Source organism: Numenius arquata, chromosome 4 (genome assembly GCF_964106895.1).
Source record: "Numenius arquata chromosome 4, bNumArq3.hap1.1, whole genome shotgun sequence".
Lineage (NCBI taxonomy): Eukaryota > Metazoa > Chordata > Aves > Charadriiformes > Scolopacidae > Numenius > Numenius arquata.
The window spans coordinates 63,630,209-63,650,127 of NC_133579.1; the positions used below are offsets into that span (position 1 = coordinate 63,630,209).

General features: G+C 44.2%; 1 protein-coding gene across 3 annotated transcripts in view; it reads right to left on the reverse strand.

Moving 5' to 3' along the window:
• GFOD1 (Gfo/Idh/MocA-like oxidoreductase domain containing 1) overlaps positions 1-19,919 on the reverse strand; it is a 68,626-nt gene that overhangs the window by 17,399 nt on the left and 31,308 nt on the right. Inside the window, exon 1 of one of the 3 annotated variants that reach the window (XM_074146683.1) lies at positions 17,881-18,017. The exons of the other annotated variants lie outside the window; for them this stretch is intronic. Within the exon in view, the coding sequence (XP_074002784.1) occupies positions 17,881-17,896 (16 nt within the window). The 5' untranslated portion in view covers positions 17,897-18,017. Of the gene's footprint in view, positions 1-17,880; positions 18,018-19,919 lie in introns of those variants that run through there. 3 annotated transcript variants of the gene reach the window in all.

Genomic DNA, 19,919 nt, shown 5'->3' on the forward strand with positions numbered 1-19,919 from the left:
CACAAGGGTGCCACTCGGGTCTTGTGTGTCAAGGGGCTGATTCCAAATTCATATGCTTGTTGCTGTTTAAGAATGCGAGAAAATTATTAAAACCACCCTCTTACTTTCCCTTTCACCTGTGACTCCAGCCTATTTAACTTGAACTGGGAATCTTATATGTCAAACCGAAGGCTCCCTAGGACGTGTCGGAGCTGAGCTTTTTGGTCCTTCAGTGTCATCATCTACTTCCACCTTAACTGTGCATTTATACCCACCCGTGCCGCAGAAGAAATTGGGAGTCAGATTATCCCTTTGCAGGAACAACAGGTAACCACAATATTATTGAAAGCAGCCATAGGTCAGTTATGGACCACAGTTCACTCACAGATCTCAGAGCACTTGATGAAGTCAAGCAGGTACAATCCTCCCATTACAAAGACAGAGGAAAGAAGAGTCAAGAGGTTTGCTGATTTCTCCTGGTACAGATACTGTGAAAGTGGCAAATGCAGCAATCATATCTAACCTTTTCCTCCCCTGGTAACCCTTCTGCACCTGCAGGAATTATACCATCCTTTCAGATTTTCCATCCAATTTTCCATCCAAAGGCCTTCATTTCCACTTTTCTTAAAAAAAAAAATCCATATCTGCACTTAGCAGAATATTTCAACTTTCTGTGTTAAAAGTGATTGCTGTTTAGCTAGAAATGAAAGACCAAACCTTGTCAGTAGGAGTGTTGGTCTAACTGCCCAAGGGCAGAGACTTCCCAGAGATTTTGCATGTAGCACAACCACCAAGCTCTTGTTCTCCTGCCTTCACACGCTTGACTGTGAGTGCTAGCTCTAGGCTAGATTCATGCCTGGCTATTTTCCTGTACACCAGCCTGTAAAGAGAAGTGGGGAGGGTCCTGAAACAAAACCTCCCTAAAAACGTGGCAGAAACACTAGCTTGCCTTGGTTATACCCATCAGCAGCAACAGGTCCATGTGGAGAGAAGCCAGCTGGTTGTGCAAGCCCTACAGAGGGGTAGGCACCGGCTGCAAGAGATTATTTGCAATGCACTCGTTTCCAGCTAAGGGTTAATATTTACCCCACCTAACCAGAAAGGAACAGAGTGCCAAAGGCAGGAGAGGCCAATTTCTCCGCAGGCAACTGGCTGCCGGCAGAAGCTCACCCCCATGACTCAGTGCGCCAAGAGGGAGATGCCAAAACAACTATTTGCAGTTTCTCGTGAAGTAAGCCTGGTCCCAACACAGCGCTGCAGGGCGCTCGGCTGCTCACAGGAACCCCTCCAAGCCCAAATTCGGCTCAGTAATGGCCAACTGCGCGTTGTTATGCCTGCCAAAAGCGTGGTGGCCTGGGTGAAACGAGAGGCTCGCTCTGCCTCCAGATGCCAGTCATGAAGCATCACCGTCATGAAAACGTCTTGACAAGACCAGTGACTCCCCCTCAGGGCTCTCCCAGCGGGGTGGTGGGGGCAAAAGCAGAGCCCAGCAGCCGGCTCCAGGCACACGTTGGGTGCTCATGCTGCTGTGCCCTGCACCACATAGGCTGTCCTGACCGTGAGGATTTTGGTTTCCCAGGTTGATCAGCCCACGAGCAAACTTTTTACAAGTAGCAGCATGCACTGAAGAGGTGTTTCTATTGCAGCAGTAAGTACATCCCACCAAACGCTCCATTGCTCCACAAACTTAGGCACTTCTCTCGGGCATATTACAAAAGCTGGCTTTGCACCCAAGGCAGAAGTCCAGGGTAGAGCTCAAACAAGTCAAAGTTAGTTTTTTTCAGGATGGACACCTGAGCTATTTTAGTGAACATGTCCATATCATCTAACGGCACATCAACACAAAATAGTATGTACGTGTTCCTTCCCTACCCTTCTTCTAGCAAGTGTCTGCACGTAGGTCTCCCATTTTCTTAAAGACGGTACGAGAACCCATGGGCAAGGTCAGAGACAGTAGATGCATGATCCTTTGCTGCAGGAAAATACAGCCAATGTACTTTTGCACAGCACTATCTGTCTATTGAGTGCTGCTTGCATGGCCTGCACTGCTACCTTGGAAGAGACATGGCGTGGTGGATCTGAACAGACTGTCCTGCTGCCCACATTGGGGACATAACAGGGAAATACCAGCTTTAGGCTAGATTCATCCCTGGCTCTTTTCCTGTACACCAGCATGTAGAGAGAAGCGAGGAGGGTCCCGAGACAAAAATTCCCTAAAAACATGGCAGAAATACCAGCTGGCCATGGTTATACCCATCAGCAGCGTAAGCATCCAGCCTTTGCCTTGAGCCTGGGGCCAGCTGCTGGGCTCTCTTATGCCCCGGCCCCCATTTCTCACTTTATAGAGAGAAGCTACAGCAGAGGCTGTAACAAGGTGCTGACATCTCCAGAAAGCTCAGAATACCAGGAGACAACAGGCTGTTTAATCTTTAGCGATTTCTTACATGTGCTGCCAAACTACTGCATACATTTTGTATGCTGCCTGGATACTTAGATTCCTTAAGCGAGTTTTTGTTCACTGCAAATGTGTTTGGTTTCAAAAATGCTTTTTCTAAACTGTGCAGCTTGTATTTGTCCTTGAGGCCTGACAGGACATAAAAATGTGGCAACACGCTGGAACAGCCTCTCTGCTGCAAGCTCCATTTTGCACCACAGCAGCACATTTAGCAGAGGAGTTTTCCAATTCTATAGGATGTCATCACCGCAACACAGATTTCTTTAGCTCGGACAAGCCTTAACTTTACTGCTATGCTATAGGTGTGGCTTCCCTTTAATAAAATTATTTTTAACGCTACAATACTCGAGGGTGAACAAAGCACACGCCTGTGCCGATGCCAGTGTTTTTACAATACAGCAGGTTTCGGTTGGCTCTGTGACACCAGAAAGAAGCTGGGCTTCACAGAAATTTGGATAGTTCCCTTCTGAGTCACATCCAGTTGGGCTATTCTTTGGAAAAAAATTGTGTTGTTTGTTCTCAACAAAACTGGCCCTCTTAAGTCTATAAAGAATACTTTGTTCTCCAACTGTATGATTTGGAGCTTCTGTTGTTGTCATCGTTGGTTTGGCTGATCTAAAATTGTCCCTTCCACAGTGAGAATTGACAAAACAAATCTGGTCACCTGGTCACAATATTCTGCTGAGGGGAAGCAAAGACAATTCCAGCTCATCTCTTGCGCTTTTGCTTCTATTTCAGAAAAGACTCTAATGCATCCCTTCATTTACAGAAAGCAAATATTCCCAGTGTGCATGTTCACTGTATTACCAAAGAGTTTTCGTTGCCATGCAAATAACCCTCCAAAGCACAAGCAGCAATGAACACATCCAGACGAAATATCGGGCTGCAACATGCCTTCATTCATCCACATCTGGTCCCTTGAGTCAGTTGCCCTGGAAAATTTGAGGGTAGGCAACAAAACATCAATTTCAGAGAAGGGAAGAAGGCAAGAAAGAAGCTGGTTCTCTGACTTCTGGCATTATTGTACAAAGCCAGGGAAAAGGTGACAATATTACACAGAATACAGAAAACGAAGAAAGGATCTACTAGAGGAAAGGAAAAGCTTAGTTTGATACAATCGGTAACTTAAGCAGGATTTTTTTTTCCTTCCAAAAAGCTTCTGACAATTTCACTAATGACTGAAAAAAGCCAAATGAGGCAGGCAAGACCCATCATTCAGAGCAAGTATCTACCACAGGCTTAGCTTTCCAGCACATCCTTTCCCAGTGACAAGGACAGAACAGCACACCTCCAGCTCTCATATGGAACCAATTACTTGTGTGAAAACAGCCCTTCCTAGGAGGAAACAAATGAACCTCATGCCCAGTCTGATTAATGACTACTCCCATGCAGATATGTAAACAGCCACATAGTTGCTACCTTAGCTTAGCAAAATTTTCAAGTTACATGATTTTTTCTCACTTGTTTATGCTGTTCTGCCAAGCACTGGGTTTTTGGAGGGGATCCCATTTAGAGGACAGAGGGTGGCTGCAGAAACAAAGAGTACAGAGCTCTGCTGTCCAGTTCTCCCCATCTAATTATGAAAATGCAGTATCTTTCAGGTTTCTTTTCTACTTGCTAGATGTAACCTTTTTATTCCCTCCAGCCCAAATAGGATCTAAGAAGGTTACTGCTTTCTCTACAGTGGATATACCAGACAATGTTGGTGGCTCCTGCCTCAAAATATCACAAATGCACTTAGAAAAATGATTTTTTTTTATTGACTATAGTTACAGGAGAGATCTCTGCAAGGACTGTGCCCCGCTCACCCCCAGCCAGCTTTATACAGAGACCCTCTGGTGACAACAGCTGGTGACATTGGTTAGAGTCTCAACTCCACTGTCCCCTGAGCCAGAACAGCAAAGGCATCGGCCCATCCTCCAACACCCTTCCCTGAAGTGCCACCAGACACCAATTCACCCCTAGCTGCCATAAGCAGCTGGAAAAGACCTTGGCATATAGCAGCACGAGGAGCATGGGGTACACCCACATCAGAAAAGGGTGATCATGTTGGTGGGTCAGACACAGGCAGCCTGGCACGGCTTATGCTGCAGGAATGTTTCCACACAGGCTGACGCTCAGGTCTGAGTGCCAGAGATCTGTGTCAGCCACAAAACACTGACACAACCTCACAGCCAGTCTGCAAGCGCAGGAGCCTCCAAAGCTGGCTGTGAAAGGAAGGGAAGAGGAACACCATATCCAATTAAAACTGAAACGACTTTGTCTCCCTGAATGACCAGAGATGACTTCCCACTGCCCGAGTTCAGTTAAGGCTTCTCAGCCATTAATCTGCAGTCCCTTTAGGGGACTGGATCTGCGCTGGAAGCACTTTTTATTTTCCCCCGAAGAAATTACACAAGTTAAATCCTGTCTTCAGCACTGGGCTTTGCCTCCCTATAAAACATTTCAATAGGATCAGGCAGTTTAAGCAAATAGAGGCTGGGCGGACCCTATCTCGTCTGTGGCTATTCATTTGTCACTAACAGCCACTGCAACTTACCTGACATTTCCACTGAAGCTCACAAGGAAAACCACCTCTGCGTAACACAACCAAAATGTCCTCAGGGAGAACGTGAGTCCCAGCATCACAGAGGCAGAGGAGCAGGAGGGATTTGCTTCTCCCTCCTTGGGCAAGACCTTGCTCCAGCTGCCTCACTAGGGCTTAATTTAGTTTTCCACACAAAGTCATCCACAGCTTCTTTTCTTCCCCCCACCCCCCCAGCAAGAACTGCTTGTCCCCATTTGCCCCTCTACACTGTCACTTCACAGTGGGATCAAAAGTAGAGACAACAAGGAGAAATCTGATGCATATAAATGTGAATTTGGGCTGTGCACAGCTTCTGTGCAGCCAGTCGAGTCAGACTAAAGCCTTCACTCACCACTTTGGTGCAGACAAACGTACGTGGGTGTAGAAAGGGGACAAAGCTTTCCCCGCCGCATTAGCGAGCAGAGCACAGAAAGACTGCAACTGTCTCTCTGCCACCTGAACGCTTCTGAAAGGCCCAGAGGAGAAGTGCACGGACAGGGACTCCTGAGGAACACCTACGTGTGCCTTGCCCACCATGAGAAGGTGCTTCAAACACTGGTTTGTTGTAGAAGCCAGATCCTATCAATGCATACAAGCTCCTTGGCGTACAATTAAATATTACTGATACAACGCTGGGCTTCTAGGCACCTTTTAACTACATGAAATCCAGATCTCACAATAAATCATTACACTGGGCCATTTTTCATGTCGCAGCATTAGGACCAGTAAGTTGGCCAGCCCCACTGCAGAAGCTGTATTCCACCTCTATGGTTGCAACTGGAGACGGGACGTAGCATCTTGAACCTGTGCCTGCACACGTCTACAACTGCAATGCTTCATCTTAGAAGTGGTTTCAACATACTCTGAAGTGAACTTTCCCGTAGCTGGTATAACAGTTTTTTGGAGGCATTTTTTCATTGGTTTCTTTTTTCTTTTTTAAATTTACCAATCCTATTGGGAATATTTGGAACAAAGTATTTCCGTATCTATTATTGAGTCATATGCCAGATTTTACGGTAAAGTTTTATTCATTCAAATCCATCAGGTTTAGCCTGTGAAGATACAAATCAGAGACTAAAGAAACAAACAGAATAGCACTGGAGAGGGGATAAAGCTTCCATTTCTTAACAGCTTGCAAACAACCTGCAAACTAGCTTGACCATGAGAAACCTTCAGAGGTTCAAGTCTCCCTATTTTTTTTTTTTTCCCTAAGATAGACTAAGATAGGACTGGCCACAGAATAATTTTAGGCTAATTTTATAAGCTCACAGGATCACACTTTGTTTGTAGGCCAATATGGTTGACCATCTGACTCCTGATGAGTTTTTCACATGTTCAATAATTCCACATAGGGGAAAAAAAAAAAGAAAGCTATGACTGTTCAGCAACGCATGTCTTTACCTGTGCAGGTACAACGTATTATGAACAAGATGCGTCATGATGATAAAGTGGTCATTTCAGGACACAACAACAACAACAAAAAAGCAGGGAGAAGGGGACACGATGACACAGGATTGGATGAGGACACACGCAACTGATCTTCCACTTTCTTTTAGAAAATGCAGTTGTTCCGACCGGGGCGGGATTTTGATTCATATTGCAGAGGTGCTGGACAACAGACAAGGTGCCGAGCAGAGAAGAGATAAGCTATATAAGCAGGAAACCGAAAACTAGGCTAACACACGGCCTTTCCCTGACCCATCCCGAGTAATGCAATAAGGGCTTAGCAGTATCCCAGCCAGCAAAGAAAAGCTTGTTAGAGGAAGTCAGTGAGCAGCGTTTAGCTGCGGGGAGCTGGACCATCATCTGGATACGATACTCAAAAAACTCTGCTTGCAGACATGGTGGAAAGCCAAGCCCGGTAAGATAAAAAGAAACAACTGGCAACCTCTGTATGCTGGCAAGGGAACCCACACGATCGGCCAGCACGAGACACTGACCCCTGAGTTAAAGAGGAAAAAGTGTCACTAAATATTTAAAGAAGGACTTCAAAAAAGAGTCCCAGTTATATAAAGCAAAATCAATGACATTTAATAGCAATTTCTTTCAGCTTGACCTAAATCCTCTTTCAGAAACATTTGTCTCCTTATACATCACTGCGTTAGGAATACAATAAACAATAAAACAAAAAAATGACGATCAGAAGCCAAATTCTAGGGCTGATTTATGCAGTTACAGGGTCATGGCGGGCCACAGAGGGTTTCAATCTGTGGCATAATGCCAAAAATGCGAGAACCTCTGAGCATTCAGTCAGAGAAACAGGAGGAAATCTCAAGGCTCAGAGTTCACATTCACCAGCTCCCCAGCCGAGAGAGAGACACGGTGCTCTTACAACAAAATACAGTGAAACAGATAAACGTAGCAGTGGTATGGGTACGCTGTCTGAGATCACACCAGGTCATAATCTACAGCTTTGGTGAAAAAGGGAGTCTAACATGTCATTAACAATGTACATTAGAGTGTGTCTATGAGCGAGATGCAAAAGGGAATGAGTTAAAAGACATAGGGCTTTCTTCAACACACACCTTTCTTCAAATTACCCTGCATGCCATAGGGTTTTGTTTTGAACGGGGGAGTTCTCTAGAGCAAGGGGAAGTGTGAAACATCTAGTGGTAAAACACCTGGAGAAGGTCTCCCATGGACAACCCCAGCCGTGCGAGTGCCATAACATCTGTCAGTCTCTTTAAAGGCAGCTCTTGCAGCGTAAGCGTAATGTGCACCTACAAGGGAAAACGCTTTTCCCTTCTCATCACATAGTACACGGTGGAGATGTGCCACCAGGAACATACTCCAGGGTAAATGAGAAGTGTCATATCTCCCGTTCAGGGTGAGGAAGGCAGTACCACTAAAGGGATCAAGGACAGCACAGCGTGCAAGCTGCCTGGTGGGAAGTGACATATTTGTATCACAACCGAAAGCCAGCGTAGCAGGTTTCTATGGAAAAGCACTTGAAGTCTTAACTTCATTCCCCAGTTTCCTCAATAAGCGCAGACACAAAGGAGCGGGAAAATGGTTCCAGAAGTTCCTATTACCCGTGAGTCATGCCCTGCTGGGATTAATGCTGCGCAAATACACAAGTCTGACTCCTTGGGTGGCTTTTACAACCAATCAGAAAATTTTTAACAAAGTATTTTGTGTGATGAAAGCAGAGTAGTATAGGGCAAGCAAAAAAAACCACTCACCATTCCACACCGGGTCTCACGCTAAAAGAAACAGATTGTTTTTCTCTAGACCCTTGAAATTGTTTTCAAACAGTGCCTCAGAGGTGTGAGTGAATATAGCATCTGGCTCTGGTGGGTCAGTTTCTGCTAAACAAATATGGATCTGATCTAGGAGGAAAAACTAATTGTAACTAAGCGGGTCTTATCTGGCACCTGAGGCATCACGCATTGCAACCTCCTTGAAGCCTTTCCAGGTTGTCAGGTGGGATGAAGCACACAGCCAAAACCTGTCAGGCAATGCTGGAAGGCCTTCACACGCCTTTCAGTAGCATGTACTGAGCTAAACCACCTGGTGGTATGTCTTCATTGCTGCCCTGCTGGGCTGAATGAGACCAAATGCAAAGCCTGAGAGCCTCACGACTCCCACCACTGTGCAGGACACATCAAGATCTCAGGGTCCTGCACGATGACTCGCTCTCTGCTCAGATGGCCAGTTCTGACCAGGGAGATACCAAGCTCCCTGGTGGCTGGGATCAGTGAACCTGACCACACTTCCCAAAGACAGAAAGACACCAGTGTCTTCTTCACAAAACCCTAGAAGACCAGGGTGTGAGATCCTCTCACAAGAAGGATTATTACTATCCCAAAAGGGTAGGACACGTGTGGGACTTTTGCATAACAATCTATTCCATTAACAGTGATAGCAAGTGGCCCAACCATAAGAGCAGTTGCTACCCTCTTTCTGCCGGGAAGAAGATCCAAAGACCAAAAAAGCAGCCAGAAGTCCTGAGTAAAGGAACCCAACAACTTGCACAGATCTCCCCAGTTTTCCATGTGACTGTAGGGAGGAACAGAGGAAAAAAACACGATGAGAAATCAAACAAAATGGTAGCTAGAGTCCATCTGCACCTAAAGCACCCATCAGAGAATCAAGAGACCATCCCTGTCGTAATTTATCCTCTTGGTCCTCAAAAAACATCATTCAAACCAGAGAAGGGAAAGAACTACAGAAGAAAAACAAAATGAAAAAAAGAAAAATTCATTTACTCCCAAAACTTGGGTAGAGACACAGGGTTTGTGATCAGACAGTACATATACAGAAATCTGTGAAAGACTTAACTGTAGGGGAGCAGAAAGTGCAGTCAAGATTGCCACAAAAGCTGCTTATACTTTTGACTTTATAAATTTAATGAAGCTAGCTGTTTGAGAAGAGAATAAAGGTTCTCTTTTTATTTCCCACTCAAAAGAAGCCACTGTCACTTCATTTGGGTCACCTCTGCTTACACGGGGGCAGGTTTCCCTTCTGCATAACTTAGTTACTTATAAAATCTCTGGGCACTTTCATCATTACCAACCACAACATCCTGTGAAACAGCAGATAATTATTGATGATTTGTGGAGCCTGTGAAAAGAAGCATAGAGAGACTACAAACTCTGGATTCATTTCTGCTCCTTTCTGCCATCACAAAGTTAAGCATCTTGTCTAAATTAATAATCTCGGATTTCTGTGGACTCAACAGACAGAAACACGCTGCCAGAAGGCTATTTACCTTATCTAATTTAGGCACACATTTTAGGACGGTGCCCATCTTTCTACCATCTACAAAGAGCCTTGGTAACCAGTCAAGACTAAATACATGGCTTTCAGACCAGATGCCTAAAGAGAGACTGTCCAAAAGTTAATTGAGACAGGCCTCCACTACAAAGGAGGCAGAAAATCAGTAGCAGGACAGAAAAGTTAATTTGCACCTTCCAAATTTCAGGCTAATGGGCAAACTATTGGAATGACCCTTCCAACACTGCATTATTTCATAACGCTTGTTTGGCACGTTTGTGCCTGGTAACAGAGGACACCTGTAAGAGCAGCACCATTAAAAGTCCCTCACACTGGGGCTGTTTATAAAAACGCAGGTTTTTCACTAGGGCTAAACAGCCTAGAAGAAGATGGCTGTGTCCCCAAGCACACAGTATTAGCACCAGTCCCTCGTGCCCTGCGGGAGTGACTGTGGGGCTCAATACTGTTGGGGTGCTACGAACCGGGCTGCTCGGATTGGCAGTGGTTCTGTAGGATGTCCACTCGGACAGCTGAAAAGGCAGATGCCTGGCAAGTCTAGTAATAAACAGAGATTATCAGTTCAAGCTCAAATCTAAATAGAACTCAGAAGTGCTAATCCATGTGAAACAGTAAATTCACATATCCTTGCCAATTTTTTAATCTGAGTTAGCCAAGCCAAGCTGAAAACGCATCTCAGCAGGCACAGAAAGACGCTCACTGTAAGTGGAGGCCATGAAAAAGGCATCTGATCTGAGCTACCACACGACTTCCCTCTCTGGCTGGAGACAGTTCAAGAAGAAATCTGAAGGGTGGATCAGGCAGAGAGAGCAACGGGGATTTCATTAATTGGGGAGATGATGTACTGGCAGAGCAAGCTGAAGGCGACGACAGCACTGCCGTCAGGCTCTGCTGTTCTCCTCTGTGACATCCCCGCATCTGACTTACTATCAACGGGCAGCTGCTGCAGAAATTGAAGCGATGCTGAAATGACAACTCTATTAAAGGGGCAGATGGTCCTATGAGCAAATGTTTCACCAAGGACTGGGTAGGTATCATCAAACTCATTTCTCAATGACTCAGAAATGACAGCTGATGTCCCACGAGATGAAATTTCAGAGTGCTACTGTACCGTGTAGCCAGGGGCCAGGAATAGTCTTGAATATAACCTCACCTAAAAATATAATTAAGCCGGTCCAAAGACAAGTCTATCAGTAAGGCTATCCTTGGTAGCAGCAAGAACCCTTGGTAGCAGCTTTTATGACAGTCATGGTTGAAATGTGCCATTTTGGGAAGACAGCCAAACTGCTTATACATGGACTGCAGCTGTACCATAAAGCCATTGCAGCTTTTGGATGGATTATCATAATGAAGCAGGATAAGACAGAAAAATGAATAAAAGAGGTGCCAAAGTAGACCATATTTATCCTAGAAAGATGTGCTGCTCTTCTTAGAGCACTAGAAATCAGATTCATAAGACAAAGATTACTGGACAAAATATTGACTGTAAATTAGTTCTCCTGTTACCTTAATAGAAAATCTTTAAATTCAAATTGATGTGTATTGTCACCTCTCCCTATGCACGAGGATTGAAAAAGCCGACAAGTAATGCAATGTCTTTCACACGTAATGCTTCTTTCCGTTTTCTCCTTGCCGATTAATCAAACTCAATTATTTATAACTTCCAATAAAAAACATGGATATCCTTGGAGCATAGGTCAATAGGGTAAAACTTCACAGCTAATTTCTGCATAAGCATTAGTCTCTAAGGCTTTCAAGAAAACATGTACCAAAGCCAGGACACAACTAACGAGGTTCAAAGCATGCAAACAACATTCAGAGGACGTAGGGGTTAAAATGCACATGAAGCTGATCACACAGCAAGAACATGGGATAGTCCTTCACTGTTCCAAAGGACAACGCCAAGAAAGTGATAGTCCATACTACACAAAGTCACCCCTTCAGGGTTTAATCCTCCATATGCAGGGAACAGTGGCACAACAAAGCTTGGCAAAAATAACTCACAACAAAACAGATCACCAGATTTAAAAATTCTTACCCATATGGTCAAGTTTAGGGACCTTCAGATCCACTCCAATTCTTAAACTGCATAAAACATTACCTCAGTCTAGCTATCAATTTTGTACACCAAGGGGAAATTCCTGCCCTCTTTCCACACAATTAAGCCAACCTTCACACTGCCTTTTCAAGGCACTGACATTTACATTGGCAAAATACAACAAGGGTTAAAAAAAAGCCTTTACCTATATATGCACATATGTATGTACATACCTAAGCATCGTGGTTTCAGAGGCAACGATGCTGCTCACCACCGTGACTAGTCCCTACAAATTCATGTGATTGTTCTTGGCAACACTACAGCTGGAAATGCTTGCAGGGTTGGGACCATGTGTTAAACCATTTTGCTCATAAAGCGTGAGGTAGTGCTATGTTATTTCGACCCGCCCTCTCTCTGTGTTTCTGTAATGTGCCGTTCATATTTACAGTACGAAATACAAAATATATTATAGGATCACAGAATCATATTATCAACCACTGTTATTATTTTAGTGTTTTACAAATTAATTTCCATCTCTGTGCCCAGTGAATATTCAAACTGGCAGCTGTGATGGTTCTTCTGTGTGGTAAATTCTGCAGGGCTTTGGTTCCATCTCCAACTTCAATCTCCACTAAGCCTACAGGTATCCCAGGTACTGGGAGCATTTCTGGTTTCTGCATTTAAAGAAGGATGAAGTGGAAACAGAAAGGTAAACAGACAAGCAATTTGTCTGAAGACAGTTATGAAGACAGTGGATAAGGTACTCATAGAACTGTTTTTCACTAAATTCAGTATTATTAAACGTGGAAGGCATTCACTGAAACTAGCAGGAAATCATTTAAAATTTATAAAAGAAGGTACATTTCTACTGAGACTCTAGTGAATTTCTGAAATCTGTTGCCACAGTAATGACTTGTAACATCTGTTACAGGCAGACAGTATCAGCAGGTTCAAAAAGGGATTAGACAAATCCAAGGACAACAGGTCCATAAACAAACAGTACAAGGAACAGGCAAGGATGCTCCTCCTAACATGCCCAATACCAAGTGGTGGATGCAGGAGAGTCCAAGGATGCAGACTGCAGACAGGGGCCAGGCTCCCATGCTCTCCTTGATCAGCACATCCTTTGGGCACTGTTGGAGAGGAATCCAGGGCCAGGTATGAACTTTGGTCTGATTCAGCCATTGAACTTTGGTCTGACTCAGCTAGGTGACTGCTAGTTTGGGGCGCTTAATTTGGGATTGATTTCCACAGTGTCCACTACCTCACTTGCAGCAGTGGGTGCTCTAAAAGTCTCTGGTAAAGGGCATCCAAAAAAAGGCAGCAGCCAATATTCACGAAGCCTACTGAAAAGGGAGGCTATAAACATTTTTTCCCTTTACCCTGTCCCAGGGGAACGAACTCCCCGGCAAATGAGCACTCTATTATACAAACATATTTGTAGTTATTTCACTTTCACAGCATTAAGAACCCTCATAAACACCCTTCGTGGATCCCGCTAACAGGCTGATGCCCCTTCAAATCTGTTTTTACCCTAAGAATCCCAGCTCACCCGCTTCTCCACCAAGGCTTGCTTTTATTATTCTGCACAGAGACTGGCTTATAATGCAGTTGCCTGATGAAAGTTCAGCGCTACCCTTGAGCGGTCCACATGACAGCCCAGCTTCATGGGAACACGTGTTCTCCGTGGCGCAGCAAGCAGCATCAGGATGGAGTTGGAAACGTTAATTGCAAGCATGCCTGCCAGGCCTGGAGCTCACATGCTCTGAACAATAAGAGCAGAAGGACACTGAGAAGGGACTTCAACAGATGTCAGAGGACGTGGAGGAGTAGTTCCCTTGCTGACTCTATCACTGTTGTTTTTTTATTGCGATAATTATCTGGCATGCAAAGCCTTTGTATATGCACTGTATGAACCTAACATTTTCCATCCAATAAAGGAGCTGCTTTACGTTTAGTGGCCATCTAGTGATGACTGACAACAGTGACAGGAAGAATTTAGTTTGGATCTTCTCACTCGTGCTTTAGCTATCTTTCACCTGCATCTAAGCTTTTGGCACACTGTTAGGGGCACAGAAATAGGTCAGCAGGAGTCCAGTTGACTGCAAAAGACCAAGTCAAGTGAACTTCAACTTAAATATTAGGGAAAAAAAACCCACCTTTGAGTCTTACTTCTTGTTTTCTGTCTATGTACTAAATAGATCTTAAAAGTTCAGCTCCACATGTCATTTGGTCATATGAACATTCATGTGAAGCTGATTGCTCATGCTGATGAACTTTACTGTCAAATCCAGTAAGATCCTGTGCCTCAGCAAAGGACAAGACTTCTGAGTCACTGGTGAGATACGTGTGACCTACACAACTTGAAAACTCTGATTCATCCTAACTTGGGGCATCTTAAACCTCTATGGATTATTGGCTTGTACTTTTTTTCATGTGTTATGGTAAGAATGAATAAAGAAATACCTCATGGTTTTGGGGAATAGAAAAGGTTATTTAAAATGAAACCGGCAGCCCTATGCTGCTGCGTGGGAACATTCCCCAAACGAGGACGGAGTCCCACCCTGAAGTCAGGAAAGTCTGTAACTTGCTACACAGCTAAAACACCCCCCAGCCACTTCAAATCCAGCTGCAAAGCCAGTAATATTTTTTTTTTATAAAGCAACTGATGTTTCAAGAAGTTTGGCACTTGCAGTACCCAAAACAAGGTCAAGTCCCTTTCATATAAATGAAACCACTGCACCTTCCCCGGTGTCACGCTGGCAAAGATGACACGAGTGAGGCCGCTCCCTTCAACAGGAAGCTAAAATACATAACACCTTTTGTAATTAGCCCCTTAGGTTCCCTGAGCTCCTTGGACACCAGGAAAATACCAATGGACTTCCTTGGGATTATTCCTGATTTACACTGAAGAGTCAAGGCTCACTGTAGCTTCATATTGTCAGTAAGAAAATTAGACAACTATTACAAGAGAATAAAGCAAAAAGAGAAGACAGGGCATACGTTTACATCTAAAAGCTTTTTTACTTTGCTCTAGGCAGAGCAACATCAAGGTTTCCAAAATATATCCACAGGAGGTCTCTTTGCAAATATAGTTGTTCTTAAGTTAGTTTTATCCTACCTAGTAAGCGAGATAGAGCAGCAGAGACTTTCCACTGCCTCCCCCGTTACTACTGCTGTAGCTTCCCTCTACTACCACCACACCTGCACCCTTCCGTGTTGGCACCATCCTCTTGATGTGTCCACATGGCACGCAAAGGCATAACTGGATGTCATGCAGCCACCTCCACGCAGGTTTGAACTCACCAGCTGAAGCAGCCGTAACAGGCTTCATCACAAGCAGCAACAAGGATACAAGCCTACTAGGTGCCTGGGCACACATCCACGACATGCTACCCTGGGTCGAATGAAGCCCGCACTACTATGTCTTTATTAATGTTACTACCTGCACTGACTACGTTAGGGCTAGCACGGATGTACCCAGCAGTCATACAGCATCAGCACACCCTGTTCAGGGAACCGGCATCACACGGGCTTGGGTTTACCTACAAAATCCGAGCCTGAGCGGCAGCTTCCTCCACCAGAGACCCCTGGGCTGGACTGCTGCGAAGGCTTTGAGAAATTCTGTCAGATGGCAAGTCACCACTTCTGCCAGAAGAAGTGGTAACCCATCATCATCGGTAGCTGAAAGCTTGTCGGGGGGAAAGGCAACAAAAAAAAAAAAAGATTAAACAATTTTTTTCCTCTCCCTCTTTTTGTTCCTCCCGTTTGCTGTTTCTACATCTGAGGCCACTGCATGCATTATCAGCCTGGCTCCCAAAAGCTTGTGCAGGGTTTTCACAATGCAACTTTGGCAAGAAAGACATCTTAAAAACAATACAGAAATGTGACAAAATAAGATTGTGAGCTGTCTGAGGAAGGAGCTCCTTTCTTGCTTCATGTTTGCAGCCTACACCGAGTTCACATTGGGCTCCCACGTGCCAACACAGTGCAAGTGTAATAGCTGGTAACTCAGAAACACCAGCCAAGGGAAAGCCTTTTAACTTGTTTTTTCCAACTGACTCACTTCCAAGGAGACCGTGCTCCTTCAGTAACAGGACAAGACCTTTCTCCTTCCCTTCGGAGCATTGTCATGGTGTAAAGAGTCACCACACTCTCACACCATGTAACGGTTGTCAGATGTGTTGGTATTATCCCTAGGTAGAAGGTGCCTCTGTTTACATATATAACTGAGAATTTATTTCATAAAAATGTGACCTATAATGTAATCAGTAAAAGTAATATAGGATTTGACACTTAGTATTTGAAGTGCACTAAGATAGTTTGGTTAGGGATAGTACAGAGAATTAATCTTGACTAAGTTATCAAAATTGACACGCGGTCTTACGTACGTCAAATGGCCTCTTAACCATGCTCAGGTATTCTCATCTGCTGCATGCAGTTGAGATACTATTTTAGGGAAGATCCAAGGAGAGCATTCTGATCTCTTGGCTTGGCTTCAGTATGATGGGAAGAGTACCACTCTTCCCATCTCACAGCTCCTCAAGTCACTCATTTCTGTTCCCAGAATATATATATTTTCCAGAGAGAATCAGAAGTGATTTACATCTCAGCAGGAAGCCCACATCCTTCCAGGCACTACTGGCTCAGTTCCTTTTGTTTAAAGAAAAGATTTTCCCCAAAAGCTGCATGGAGAAAGGGGCTCTTTAACTGTTTTGTCCTGTGGTTTGCTCGCGTAAGTCTCTTGCCGGAAGCGTGCAGGGCTCACGCTGAGTCTGCTCTAGTTGGAAATACAGGCAGAAGATATCTCCTGGTGATTAGGCACGTATTGTCTACATGGATACGAGGTGATAAGTAATTTAGTTCTGCTTTGTTTCACAGACTATTCCGAATGCGCTGCCCCAAAAATGCTCTAACGATAAAACTATGTCATAAGAATGGCTGGAAAGTTTCCTGCTATTTCTTTCTTTTGGCATCAGGATATGTGTTTCTGTGCTAAAATTTAACTGATTTTGTTTAAATTACAATTTTCTCCTGGCCTGTCTTTGCGCCCAATAAGGTCATAAGCTCTCAGAAAAAAGAACATATATATTTACTTCAAATACAACTCTTTCGGCCCTGAAAGGAGCCTAGGGATGCTACAGAAAAATAAGTAACAGACTTGTTTAGATCACTGACCTGAAGCTGGCCTGGTCCATGGCAATCTCCCTGCTCCTTATGGCCAGGGGAGGCAAGAGAATGAATGCCACTCAGGCTAAAACACTACAAAAGATACCGTAATCCAGGGCTGACCACATCATATGCTTCTACATCCTGCCAGTCCCTGCATCCTACAAAAGCTTTCAATGAACAAACACCAAAAGAACCAGGGCTAACTATGAGAGTCCTAAATATTCATGTTCCTTGAGCTCACGCCAGATGCTATCTCCTTTTACGAGTGATGTCTTGGAAACAGAGAAGGTTCGTACCAAGGGGAATGCCACAGCTGTAAGAGCAGCCTGATTTAGCTTAACAAGAGAAAAGAACGCACACCAACCTCCCCAAATTCCTTCTAGACACAAATCAGACATCAGTGTAAAGCAGCCAGTCGGTTACAGCGTTACCTGAGTTAGAAGGTACAGCACCAGCAAGGAAACAATAAAAATTTCTTCCCTGCGAGACAGATCTGAACACATCAATGGTGAATGTATGCTAAGGTTAATTTCCCTGTTTAGTTACTATAGCAGAGTATTTCTTGGCAATTCATAAGAAGCTTTTCCAGTCACTCTGCAACCTGAAGTGCAAAGCTGATGCTTCACACACAGGTAGATCTCTTCGGGCAGTGCAAAGACTGCTAGAGAGAGAGTAACCTGAAGGCTGAGGAGGAGGACGTTTTCACTTCAACACCTAAGTAAAACACAAATACTGGTAGGGCTTCTGCGAGCAAGAAGCGGGAACTGCAAGCAAAGACACTGTTGTGTTTGCTTTTTCTCAATTTGTTTCCTGCTGGATCTCAGAGAGAACAAATCACTATGCCTGGTAACAACTCTACAGTCTTTTTGTTCCAGGGGAAGAATAAATTAGTTTTACCGTGCCAAATTCTGGTTTGGAAAATTACCATTTACCTACCCATGAACTTCCCCATAATGACAGCAAGCGCACAACTCCCTCCCTTGGCTCAGCTAGCATGGGCAGCACTTCTTTGTGCTGCCTGACAAGCGGCACCTTTCAGCACTGAAAAGCCAGCATTTCAGAAACTGGTGAATGAGCTCCTGCTGTCTGCAGAAAAAAAAAAAAAATAATCAGAGATCAGAAGTGCCCTCATAAATCAAAATATATGCTTTACAAAATACGTATTTGTCAGATCCAAATGAATTATGAAAAGGATTCATATTGAATGCAATCCACCAGAGTGTGAATTGTAACTGCAGGATACATTCGGTTCTTGTTAGAAAGATTTAAGCAGCACCTGCCAGTTGTTTTTCCCACTAATATTTGTCCTTACATCTGCAAGCTAAGGTGCAAAACTTCCGAAGTGCCCTTCCATTTCTGTATATCCAGAACATCTGACCACATATTAGAAGAGTACACCCCTCTGGTTCAGAGAAAAACCTTTGGGCGGTGGTTTTCTCCAGTTCTTCTGATTAGAAGACTCGCTTTTGGTGGTATATCCCACTTTTCCTGGCTTGCTATCCCAAACACCGCTGATCGGCTAGATTCCCAGCACCACTCCTCCCAGGCACAACTCGTTTGGGGCCTCTGCCTTGCAAGGCGTGCTGGATGGAGAAGTTGCTCCCTTTGAGGCTTACAGGTGGATATATTTTTTTCCCCACACACATTTTCTTCTTGAAGCTTCAGACTTCCTTGAAGCTTTTTTTAAAGGGAGATCTATTCTTCCAGAATACCAGCCAAAAATCTTGTAGTTACATACTATTTAGAAATCTGTGGAAGACAGATATAAAGACAGATCTTGGTATTCCTATTTGGAAAACATATCACAAAGAAACATACTCTCTCCTCATCCAGCATGCCTGTTCTTTCTCATGGCCTGTATTTCTGTGAAAAGACAGCAGAGTAGAAAAGCGTTCTGCAGATCAACAGGCAAACAAGCATGCTGATTAGTTTATAGTCTGACTATTTTGTGCCAGAATTGGGAGGTTGTTTTTTTACCTTCTCCTTTTACAGGTGAAAAATTGTCTTCGCACCTCTCCTCGACTACTGGTCATGGCAAGAGGAGGCTCAAAAGTCCAGTGCAGAGCAAAGCTTTTCTCCCCAAGTTATGGTGGTGGTGCTGTCAGCGTTGCAGAGCTCTTATCTCCCCAGGTTATCAGCTCACCTGGCCATCTAGCAAATTACAGGCCTAAAAGTGATTTTCTTTCTGCATTTCTACATCCAAAGATTGGAAGGGATCCATCCCTTCATTTTAAAACAATGCCTATGTACTGTGGTTATTGTTTGCCTTCTAAGACTGGACTGCGCTATAAAAGCAGCTAGCAAGACTCCAACACGGTCAGTAATCATATAAGAATTAAGGTAGGGGAATGAACAGTTATAACTGTGGAAGGATTAGGTGTTAGGACAATCGCTCATTGACATGACCCTCTCAGTTCTTTCGTTCTAAGCAATGCTAGTGACTTTTGTACAGCACCCAAACACTTACTTTGTCCTATCTACAGTACCACTTGCTCCTACTTGATGCCTTTTTTTCAAGTGAATGGGAAACTAATGTTAGAAGTCAACACTTTCAGAAGCGGCCATTGATTTTGGATAATACTGAATTTGAGGATCCACCATGGGTGCCTGCAGCAGAGTTGCTTCAGGTGTTTTGAGTGATAAAATACATGCACATGCTCAACAATCAATAAAGTCAGGCCCAGAGGATCCCGCTTCTTCCTTACTATCCTTTCAAATGGGAATGCTACTGCCAGTGGAGCTTAGTTTGTAAAAGTGGAAGTTACCAGAAATGCCACAAAGCTGCCTGGGGACACTCCAACTTCCTCCACGTGGAAGGTACCCAGATGTCCCACTGATGGCACTCCCAGGATCAACAGTCATCTCTGCAAGGCCAGCCATATATAGCTGAAGTACTGACCTCCAAACTTACACTTTAACGAACATACCTCCCTTTTTTTACCAGTTACAACGAAGCCATCCTGTATTACGGTCAG